The 11,514-nt window shown below is 38.7% G+C and overlaps 1 protein-coding gene across 1 annotated transcript; it reads right to left on the bottom strand.

The window, feature by feature from the left end:
- Positions 1-2,122: 2,122 nt before the first annotated feature.
- aldh8a1 (aldehyde dehydrogenase 8 family, member A1) lies at positions 2,123-10,245 on the bottom strand. The gene is made up of 7 exons (XM_042502894.1): positions 10,002-10,245; positions 8,212-8,359; positions 7,210-7,365; positions 6,319-6,468; positions 5,928-6,184; positions 3,753-3,914; positions 2,123-3,668 (listed from the first exon to the last, which is right to left on the bottom strand). Exons 1-7 carry the CDS (start codon positions 10,146-10,148, stop codon positions 3,216-3,218), a joined length of 1,473 nt encoding a protein of 490 aa, XP_042358828.1. The 5' UTR covers positions 10,149-10,245; the 3' UTR covers positions 2,123-3,215.
- Between the last annotated feature and the right edge of the window lie 1,269 nt (positions 10,246-11,514).

Below are 11,514 nucleotides of genomic sequence, written 5' to 3'. Positions count from 1 at the left end.
CTATTATCTTAGAATTCTAAAAAAAAGTTTTTATCCAGAATTATTTTTACCTTTTTTGTTAACTGATGATGATTATCTCGATATTATGAGAGAGGTTTTCATTGGGAAAAAAAATCTGCCCTGTTTTTTTGTTTAAATAAACAGGGTTATTAACTCAGTATTCTGAGCAAAGTGTCATTGTAAAAAAACATCTGCTTTTTTTCTTCTGAATGAGATTAAAATCTCAGAATTCTGAATAATGTTTTTACTATTTAAAAAAATCTGTTTTATTTCTGAATAAATGAGAAAAAGAGAATTATCTTACATCATTAATTCAGAAAAAAATAATAGTGATTTTTTTTCCACACATTTGTAATACCCATCATTTTTCAGTGTTTTAAGTTGGTGCTTTTTGGGGGCAGGGGGGAAATAACAGTGACTTAAAATGTGACTTCACCGCCCCGAATATGTAACTACAAGTTTGATCCAGACTGAAATATTTCAACAATTTAACGGATTGCCATTTAATTTTGTAACATTAATGTCCCCCTCAGGATGAACTGCAATAACTTTGGTGATCCCCTGACCCTTTATGAAGCACCGCCCTCAGTTCAAAATGTGAATGTACCTAATACGTAAAATATTTATGACCGAATATCTGCAAACCTTTAATGATTATTTCCATTAGCCTCAGCTGTACTATGTGTTTCGTGCTAATTAGCAAAGGTTAGCATGCTGAGTTCAATCCTCCAGCTCACTCAGTTTGCTGACATTCATTTTCCTCCCTATAAACATGTTGTTCAACCACCTAACAGGACATTTTGGCATTCATTCACTTTTCTTACGTCAGCAGGTCAGACACGAAAAACTTAATGTAAAACAGTTACTTCTGTGCACACAAAGTTCGAATGACGTAAAACATCCTATAACAGACTTTGACCACCTGTGCAGCCATAAAGGAAAACAGCACCACGCATGTAAAAAGTACAAAGTGCGCTGATAATAATGTTTCAAAGTGAATGTCAATCCGTCAGCAGACCTGTTGACTCATTAACAACCTGCAGTCCCACATCCATCCATCTCTCACTGACACCGTGTCACAGATAAAGATTGACTGCATTCCACAGACAACAATGACATAACTTAGAGTTCGAAAAACACACTGAACTACATGTGTCATTTATGTAAGATGTTTTAATGTGGGAAAATAGCCGCGTTGTAAAAAAGCCAAAGAAATACCAGTACAGGCATGAGGTTGATGAAAAAATGATTTGCATTTTGGGTTTGGTTAGCCTGAGGCACACCCTGTACAGACTCTCTTTGTGTTTACCTGCTTCACCAGAAATGTTTTCACTTTTTTTATTAGTATTATCAGTGCTTGCACGCCATCTTTTCAGAATTATTTTACTTCATGAACTGTCATGCACGACATAAACCTGCAGTGTAAACTTTTAGAGGATGCTGGATTAAATTGCTGTTCCTAACTTCACAAATTGTACTATTGACTTCTTGGAATGGGCAATAAATAACTTTCTGCCTTATCAGGTTTTACCTTGTCCCATCTTTACTCGTTCAAATTTGAAGCCATAATTCCCTACACAATGCATTTTAACTTCTAAAAAGCAGAGGATGGTGGTTGAAAATATTCTGCACGGAACTAATGAATAAGGTATCTGCTGCATGGTGTTACCGTATGACATTTACTTTATCTCAATTTTACTAAAAGACCCTTATATAAAATCCATGTTTTACTGTTTGGTTGTTTAAAGAGACTTTTCTACTTTGATATGACAAAATATGGGTCACATACATGACCAGGAAATAATGTTTTCACTTCCTTTTCACATTGACACTATGAAGGTTTTTAAAATCCAACAAGGGACTTGCTGCTTGCTGCTAACTCCAGAAGTCTTTCTTTATGTGTGGGGGAGGTTTCCAGGTTGCATGTAAACACTGCAGTACAGATAGCATGAGATCTCATTGGTCTTGTGTGAGCATGCATACGTGAAAGCAGCTCCCACACTAGGAGCTACAGGCTACGACACGGCTAAAAACACGGCACCAGTGACATTTTTCAAAACAACTTCTCACATCAGGGCTTCAGGACACTTGGATTATTTCAGACCAGCGGTTATGGAGACATTTTGTGGTTTTATTATGCATTTTTTTCAACATTTGAATCCTGGTCACCATTTGAATCAATTGTTTGGGAGATGAGTATAACAGGTTTTTCCCCATGAAACTCCGTGTTTGGTGGACTATAAAACTTTCAACAAACCCGACTTTCCATCGACATGAGGATGAGTAGATAATGACTGATTTTTCATTTTTGGGTGTTATTAAAGTTATTAAAATCAATCTAATGTATGGTCTATGCTTGACAATACGAATAAACAAATAGCTCTGTAATACCGTTGTCTGTTATCATTAGTTAGTGTGAATGTCTCTGTCTCTTAAAGAGAGTATCCTCAGTGTTTGTTGCTTTGGTTCAGCTTGTGTCTGAGTCACCTGAATGAACTGTATCGCGCTGATTGTATTTTCGTTGTCTGCACATCTTCCAGGCAGATTAATACATTGCTCTTTTTGGTGCTCCAATATTTGACATCAAAATGGGACATGCCTAGTTTTTTTTTTGCACAACCTAGACAGGAAGTTTTGTTTTTTTTTTTGCAGCCACTCTGAGAACTTTTAACTGAAAAAATCTATTCACTTTTCAGAGAGGCACTGGTGATATCACCACTGCTCCTTGAGCTACTTTCTAATCCAAGCAGTTATATGTCTATTTCTCATGAAGCACTGGTTAACCCGGTCACCACTTTTAAGTCAAAGAAAAACACTATGTGGACAAACACCCTGATGAAGGATGTGAATGTGATTGATGTTGATAAAGACTACCTGAAATGTATGATATTTTATGAAAATTAAATTAATTTTAAATTAAATAAAGTTAAGTAAGAATTGTTAGATTAGATTGAATGGGACTTTATCATGTTAAAGTAATAATTCCTGTACTGAGATATTTTCATCTTCACTTAACATCTTGTTGAATCTCTGCTTTTAGCTTCGTCTGTGTTGTTTCACTGTGACTTTTTGTATTCTATAAATGTAACTTAATTACAGGCTCCAGTAATCTGAGAGGGTGAGAGCTGAAGCTTATTGAAATTTCTGACAGAGGTTGACGAAAGTCAAGATTAACTAAAAAATTTTCTCCAATCAGAACATCTTCCCTTCCGCCTTCAGTGTTTGATTGTGACGGTCTTCACCTCAGTGAAGAAGTGGTAGGAATCCTTCCCTCCCTCCCTCCCCACGCCAGAGTTCTTCATCCCTCCAAACGGCAGGTTCAGATCCCTCACCAACCAGCAGTTGATCCACACCAGACCCGCCTGTATCTGCCTCGCCACCCGGTGAACCTTCCCCACATCCCGGGACCACACGGTGGCCGCCAAACCATAACGTACCCCGTTGCCCTTGGAGACGGCCTCATCCTCTGTGTCGAAGGGGCTGATGCAGGTGACGGGGCCGAAGATCTCGTCCTGCATGACACGGGAGCTGTCAGAGAGGCCTGAGATGACGGTGGCCGGCATGAAGTAGCCGCTGGTGTTTGGCTCAGGGAGGTCCAGCTGGTCAACCCCCTCGCCACAGTGCACAATGCCGCCTTCAGATTTGGCCAATGCTACAAAGCTGCGCACCTAATGATTAAAACAAAGAGGGATTTCAGCTTAAAGCATTTAAAAGAATAATATACATCTCTTTTGCGTCATTTGTTTCGTCACCTTCTCCAGGTGCTCTTTGCTGATGAGCGCTCCGTTGTTGTTGCCAGGGTCGGAGGGCACGCCTGTCTTCCACTTCTTGGCTGCAGCCACAAATCTCTTCAGGAACTCAGTGTAAATACTCCTCTCTACATAAATCCTGCTGGTGCACAAACAGATTTCTCCCTGAGAAGGAAAGAAAAAGAAAGACGGAGGGTTTTAAATAAAACTCTGATTGCACAGGACTTCGTTTTCATGTAGCTGCCTCATCACATGATATGGGCTGTGGTCTCCCCCATGTGGACAGACTGTGTCACTGCATCCTCATCACATGGCGATAAATCAGTTCTGACAGATAACAGCCTTCATTTCATTCAAATTGACAGTAAGCATAAAAAAAATTATTTCCTTTGTTTTTAGTTTTTAATTTTGTTTAATCTTTTGCTTATTTTCAGGTAATTTTCCCTTGTTTTTGTAATTTTTTGCAAATTTTTGGGCCATGTGTTGTTGTTTGTTGCCACATCCCCATGTTTTTGAAAGAAATCAAACCTCATCGAGTTTCAAAGATTCAAAGTCAAACAAAAACAGATGTAAGTTTACTTCAGTAGTTTCCATCAGTGCACCGCCCACACTCAGTGACACTCATTAATCACACCCACAGAGAGTTCCCGTGGGCCACAGGTGCATTGTGGGTCTGGTGGGTGAGCATTCCTGCAGACGGATGAGGAGCGAGCCAGATTTTTTTTTTTAAAACAAAGGTTTACAAGTACTTAAGGTCTTCATGTTAAGCTAACTGGTTGTTCATAGTAGTTTCCTATACTGTACAGGTGAAAAAGAGTGTTTCCCAAAATGCCAAACTATAACTTTACCATTTTAGTTGCTGTGTTTTGACATAAACTGGTTCACCCTGCGAATCAGTTAATTTGCAGTTACAGTTTGCATCCATGTCTGTCCAGATTTAAATGTAACCATGACAGCCGGCAATGCTTCAAACAGGCTACAAATGTTACTGCAACGGAGCTACATATTCTAAAACGCAGATGCTTCACACATATCTTCAACATGGCAGCACAGAGGATCTTTATAATCAGCACAGTTTAAAAGTTACTGTCATCAATTCAGTATCCGACCAAATGTCTCCCCTTCTGTGTGATGTAGAGTAACGGTCACAGTGGTCACGGTGACCTTGACCTTTGATCCCCAAAGTCTAATCAGTTCATTGTTGAGTCCATCTGGACATATGTGCCAAATCTGAGGAGATCCTTCACGGTGTTCTTAAGATACAAATTCACAAGATCGGAATGGACAGAAAACCCAAAAATATAATGCCTCCGGCTATGACTATCACCAGCGCAAAGACATAAAAAAAGCAATTTAAAACTTTTCAACTGACAAGATGAACTGCAACTGAGCAAAATTTCACCTGCTGATAAAGATCCATGTTGCAAAGAGATCATCGTAGGTGAAAACTACTACAACTACTTGTCTGTAGTGAGTTAGCAAGTCCAGGACAGCTGTGTCTCTAATATCACTAAAGAGTCAGAAGGCAAAGCAGCAGTGAAACGACACCGTGGACTGTCTGGTGCTCTGACTAATCACACTGTGCTGTTTCTGATTCATCCAAAATAAACTCCCTCAGTCATATCCCTGTATTTAAGGAGGCAGGGAAGAGTGAACAAACACCAGCAGAAAGTATTTCTCATCCTGTCAGAACATGAGGGAGTTAACCCTTTGTAGATCTGATTGAAATCAAATTTGATTTAAGTGTGATGGGTGTGAGAGTTATGGGGATTTAGTGGCCTCTGGTGGTGAGGATCGCAGACTGCAACCAGCTGAGATTTATCTCTTCCTCTCCAAAAAAAAGAGACTAGGTAAACTAAACTTATAAAAACACTGATTAAAGCGGTTCAATGTTGCAAATCAGTTTTGCTCCAATTCTTATTTTCCTGGCGATTAAACACTAAAGAAATACTCATTGTATTATATTTAGTTTCCACAATATATCCCCAAAAATCCTACACACAGGAACTTTAAATACATATGAAATTAATATCAAATTAGTATTGAAGACTATTTTAGGTGATTAGAGAAGGGGTAGGGACATTATCTCCACCGTCAAGAGCACGTAAAATACAAGGAAAAAAAATGACAGCGATAGTAAAAATAATAAAAACTCTAACACTAACACTCTTCTCTTACCTGATTGGAGAAGCTGGAGCGAACCGTGGTCTGGATGCACTGGTCCAGGTCTGCGTCAGCAAAAATGATCGCAGGATTTTTACCTCCCAGCTCTAGGGAGAGCTTCTTACAGTAGGGGGCGCTCCGCTCTGTGATGTGCTGGGCAGTTGCCGTGGAGCCCGTGAAGGAGATCAGTGGGACGTCAGGATGGCCGACGAGGGCGTCACCTGCTCTCGGGCCAGTGCCAAATACGATGTTGACCACACCTGGAGGAACACCTGCAGAGACGGAAAGACTTATGTCCAGACTGTATCCTTCAATCTTTTCTTATTAATCATATTTAATAGACTTCTCGTGGAAATACTACAGCACAAGATTGTATGGTGTTGCATTTTGGGTGCTGTAGTCTTACCAGCCTGCTGCATCAACTTGCACATCATCCAGGCGGTCACAGAGGTCATCTCGCTGGGCTTCGCCACCACTGTGTTGCCCGTAGCGATTGCAGGTGCAATCTTCCAGGTCAGCAGGTACAGGGGGAGATTCCAGGGGCTGATCAGACCGGCTACACACAACAACAACATCACTCAAGTCAAGTCAGATTTATTTATACAGCACATTTAAAGACAGCAAAAAATGACCAAAGTATTTCATTAAGAGATTTTAAACCGGAGCAAATTGGCTTGTTTTCTTTCAAAAACATGGGGAGAAGGCAATGAGCAGCAAAAGAGGAAATTACCCCAAGAAAATTATCTGAAATTTAGTAAAAAGATACTTTTTTTTTTAAAATATAAAAAGAAAGTTAAGAGGGCAAGCCAGACTTTGAAATGTACTTTAAAAACGACAGGAATTTTTCAACTTTATTTTAAACATGTAATTATGATAATTATAAATATTGACATTTTTCCTTATTTTTTTTTCAAAATATTTTTTTAAATCTACTCAGTGTTTCCAATTTGTGGAAAATTTCTAACCAAGTTTCTTTTTTCCCATGTTTTTGAGAGAAATCATACCAATCTGCTCAGGGTTCAAATTTTAAAACTTGTAAAAGGCATCTGAAAGCAGCACAGGTGACGTTAAATAAAACAGGAGGAATGATTGAATAAAAAACAGTTTCAGCTAGGAGTATATAAGTAACTGAATAGCATATATTGACAAAATCAAAACACAAAAATAGCATTCCATAAATAACAAAATAAAATATAGGGAAAATATGTTTTTAAAAATGGTTAGGGTCACATAACACACATCATATAAAGCACAAATACAATACGTAAGTTTTTATGCAAACACTGTGAGCTCTCACCGACTCCCACAGGGCAGCGGATGGTGTAGTTCAGGCAGCCCATGTGGTCCATCTGGCTGCAGTCGGTGGTGTGGTGGAGCAGCGATGACGCAAAGAAGCGGAAGTTGTACGCCGATCGGGGAATATCCACAGTCCGAGCAAATGTTACTGTTTTACCTGTTACACCGGAGATGTACAAGTCAGTAACAACAGAGAATAATACAAGGTTTACACATTATATTTTTAAAAATGTGAATATCAAACATTCATTAATCAATAATTGATGAAGGAATTCTATCTCATGAGCATTTTAGGTTTTGCAAGCAAAGGCCTTACTCTAAATAAAACATATTGCTCTTGAACTCATAGTTTTTGAATAATGTACTGTGCAGTGAGATTAGAAGTTTAAATTTTAAAGCACTGTTTAAAGCACTGTTTAAATTATGCATTAGCTGGTGCGTGCATCTAAAAGAAACAGACAATGTAAAAATAACTATAAAAATCAAGTGTTTTTGATTAACTCTTTCATCCTTTTATGTTTGAGAAGAAACTGACTGAGCATCATGCTCCGCAGGGTGAGATCCCTGCTCATGCTGTAGTGCCACCCGCAAGCCAAAATGTCAATTCAGCACTCTTTTGATTATGACTCCATTGATAATGAGCTCTCAAATGTGAGAATTGGCTGCTCTACCTTGTCTTACATTATAGTAACCTAAAATATTTCTGGGTTTGGACTGTAAGATTAAATGTGACAATTGATAAAATCAGTTTGGAAAATCATGGACAATTTTCACTATTTTCTGATGTGACTAAACCACTAATTAATAAATTGAGCAAACCACTGGCAGACTTATCAAAGACGAAAATTATAAGTTGCAGCCCTGAAGATGTTTTCCGTAACTCGACTTGAATAGAAACTGCATATACGGGTTTTGGACTGCAATAGACATTAAATTCAAAGATGTGAGCACGTTGACTCACTAACCCGACTGACACAACATGTATTAAAACGGTATAAAGCACCTTGATCTCGGGACTCAGCTCGGGCGAACTCCTCCAGGTTGGCATCTATCAGGTCGGCCAGCTTGTTGAGGACCTGAGCTCGCTGCTCGGGGCTGCGGGCAGACCAGCCGGGGAAAGCCTCTTTGGCTGCTGCCACCGCCGCCTCCACCTGCAGACATTGCACCAGTAAGAAATCAGCACTTTGTTCTGTTTAGCTTTCATGTGATGTTTCCACTAATTCAATGGTCTCCCACTCCTGCCACTTAAAAAAAGGTGAAAATTGTCTGATGTTACTACTTTTAAGTTACATGGGGCAGGAATTTGGTGGAAACAGCATTATTGAAAGAGAAGTAAATCAACATTTGCTCTAAGGACTTCCATAGACTGACGGGGAAATGTCACAAAATCGATGGTGGCCTGCTTTAAAAACCAAAAGGGACTAGGTAGACAGGTAATGCTCAGTTGTGTGTCATTGCTTCATGTTGTTGACATGGCTGTTTGTGCTAAAATGCTGTTTGTTGGTTCTGTATTATTTTACTGCACTGATGCTCTGCAGTTTCTTGTTGTTTTAAGTGACGTTTTTCTGTCTTAAGGTTTCATTTTTGTTATTGCTATTGCTGTCTTTATGGTGTCCTGCTGTCACTCTGTGAATTGTGTCATTTTAAGTTAAACATTTTCAGTTATGCATAATTTCTAAAATGACTATCACTAATTGTGAGTACAACTGATCAGAAAGACAGCTCAGTATAACTAAAGTGCTGTTAGTGTTATTGCATGATAACAAGAAATTGGATTGGCAATAATTTTGTGATGAATTGTAAACTCTAAAGTGTTTTTTAGTTACAAGGTTGTAACGTAAATCAGAAAGTGATGGCATAGCACTGTATTGTACCTCTTTATGGCCTTTAGACTTTTATTTTTCCTACCAAAAATGTTTTGTGCTGGTCTGGGGTTATAAAGCTGAAAAAGTTATTTTTAGAGGGGGTGCATTACTGAAAAAGATTTGACAACATAGGAACACCTGTACTGATGTCTTTTTCCCTAAACTGGGCGCAGGCTGACTACCATCTACTGTTGGTTATACACAAACTTTGGAAAGAACCTCATAAAAACCCCACTTATATACATATGAACTATCGCTTTAAGGTTTAAAGATGTGTGTTTAATAATTACTTCACTGTTGACTCTGTAGAGAGCAAAGGTGCATCCCTCAACAATTCACTCTCTGAAGCTGTTTCACGTGCAGCATGTGAACTTGGATATTCAACAAGAATATGACACTTAAGGTGCACTTTTCTGTATCTCCTGAGCCAATGGCAAAAACTTCATGCAAAAATAAAATCTGATTTAAATACAGCATTTGTAATAAAATGCAATGCAGCACGCGTCCCTGCAATAAATACAATGTTACCTCTGTAAAGTTCATGAGATTATAATCTTTAGCATCGTGGAAAAAATAAGATTATAACATGAAAATCATTAACTCAGAAAAACTAAAAAATTGTGACATGTGGGAAACATAGGCTAAAGAGGAACAGCACTGCCACCAGTTGACCTCGTCTAACCCTGAATACATTTCCTGTGGTTTTTCAAAAATTGCCACACTTATGTGAAAACCTCAACAAAATCTCAATTTTAGAGCTTTGCAGGTGTCACTACAGAGCTTTTGCAGCGAATAAAAGCAACCTGGCCCTTAAATTGTCTGCACGTGCGTTTATTCTCAATGCAAAATAGTCTACTGCAAAAAAAAAAAAAGAATAAAATGCATGGTGTTATGATATAAAAAGTCATATGGGATGAAGATGACCCACCTCCTCCTTGCCGCTGTCAGGCACCTTGCAGTAGACCTCTCCGATGGACGGATCATAGGAGTCGATGTGATTACGACATGGGACGAGCTTCCCGCCGATAAAGTTCTCCAGGACCAGGTATGAGCGCTGCTCCGAGGTCTTCGACATGGCTGCAAACCTATAATATCAAACTAACACAATAGCCTGAAAATGATAGCAGAAAGAGCAATCAGAGTGTCTAACCACATGGATCCAAGTGTAAAGAGAGCAGACCACTTTGACTTTGGGCTACACTGATCCTCCCACTTCACGGCGGCCTCTTACATTTCACAATAAAATGCAGCATGATGTGCAGCAGAAGCGGGAGATTAATTATTTACCAAGACAGTAACTGGTTGGCAGGTAAAATTTGCATAGTTTCTGATAAGAAATCACAAAAAAGTGTAAAAAAAATATTAATTGTTAAGTCATTTTTTTAACCATTATTATACCTTTCAAATAGACACATGGGGGGCAATACTAAACTCAAACACATAACCAAGAAACATTACAAAAGTAGGCCTACAAGCAGGATACCTTTCTTTTATAATTATCTTGAATAACTTCGATATAGCATTTAAAAAAAAAAGGGTTTACGTTTCAAAAATATTTTCAGTTTGTTTGTCTTTTTTTCATTGAGCCCAGTCTGGTTTAAAATCTAGGGGAGACCGGGGCTGGTTGGCACACAGCTATTCTCTGGTTCTTTGAAGGTAACCATAGACTGTATATAAATATGGACAAGAGAACACTTCCCCCAAAGTGTAGCTTTTCAGTTTTGATCGCCCTGTGATATCTGACTGCAGTACAGTTCATAAAGCCCATCCCTCCATGATTGTGACTGGTACATAGGCCAAACTAAAAACTCAGAGAACACGCCAAATAATTTTTTTCCCAAAGATGGTTCATGTCACTGAAGATAGTTCTCATCACCCTAAGGTTCATTCATTTGTTTTTATTATAAGTTTGGTTTTAATGAGTTATTCAATTCTACAAAAAGGGGATTTTCCACCATTATTGACAGCTGTGTATGCCAATCCATGTGCTTGCATTCAATGGAGCTACTCACGAGTGGTCCGACGGGGTCTTGGAGGGAACACCTCTACTGCGGATATCGCTACTGTACAGACTCTGGCACCACTTCACTTAAGCATAGCGGGAGCAAGTGAAGGCATGTCATCCATCTTTATACACAGTCTATGAGGGTAACAAAAACAAAAAAGTTAACATACACTCATACAATAGTTTGTATTATATCCTGCAAAAATGCATTCAACAGTTGATATGACAGCCTACAAATTAGCATCCCACGAATGACAATATGGAAATAATAAATTGTTATGCACCTAAACTTGAGTTAGTAAGATTAGGTTTAGCTAAGTAAAGTTGCTATATTTAGGTTTAGAAAGAGAAACATGGTGATAACTTACCTTAAATGACTATATTTTCCACATCTTTAAACATCAGTCTCCTGGGGAAAGTGTCAGCCTCCAGATAT

This window comes from Plectropomus leopardus, chromosome 16, assembly GCF_008729295.1.
Source record: "Plectropomus leopardus isolate mb chromosome 16, YSFRI_Pleo_2.0, whole genome shotgun sequence".
Classification (NCBI taxonomy): domain Eukaryota; kingdom Metazoa; phylum Chordata; class Actinopteri; order Perciformes; family Serranidae; genus Plectropomus; species Plectropomus leopardus.
This window is presented reverse-complemented; position numbering and strand designations above follow the sequence as displayed.

Bases quoted from the DNA above. Each gene is read 5' to 3' on its own strand.
- aldh8a1 (XM_042502894.1), bottom strand. From the start codon at position 10,148: ATGTCGAAGACCTCGGAGCAGCGCTCATACCTGGTCCTGGAGAACTTT. The intron at 3,915-5,927 runs GTAAGAGAAGAG...TTTCCTTCTCAG, and splicing joins GCTCCAGCTTCTCCAATCAG to GGAGAAATCTGTTTGTGCAC. The intron at 3,669-3,752 runs GTGACGAAACAA...TTTAATCATTAG, and splicing joins GCAAAGAGCACCTGGAGAAG to GTGCGCAGCTTTGTAGCATT.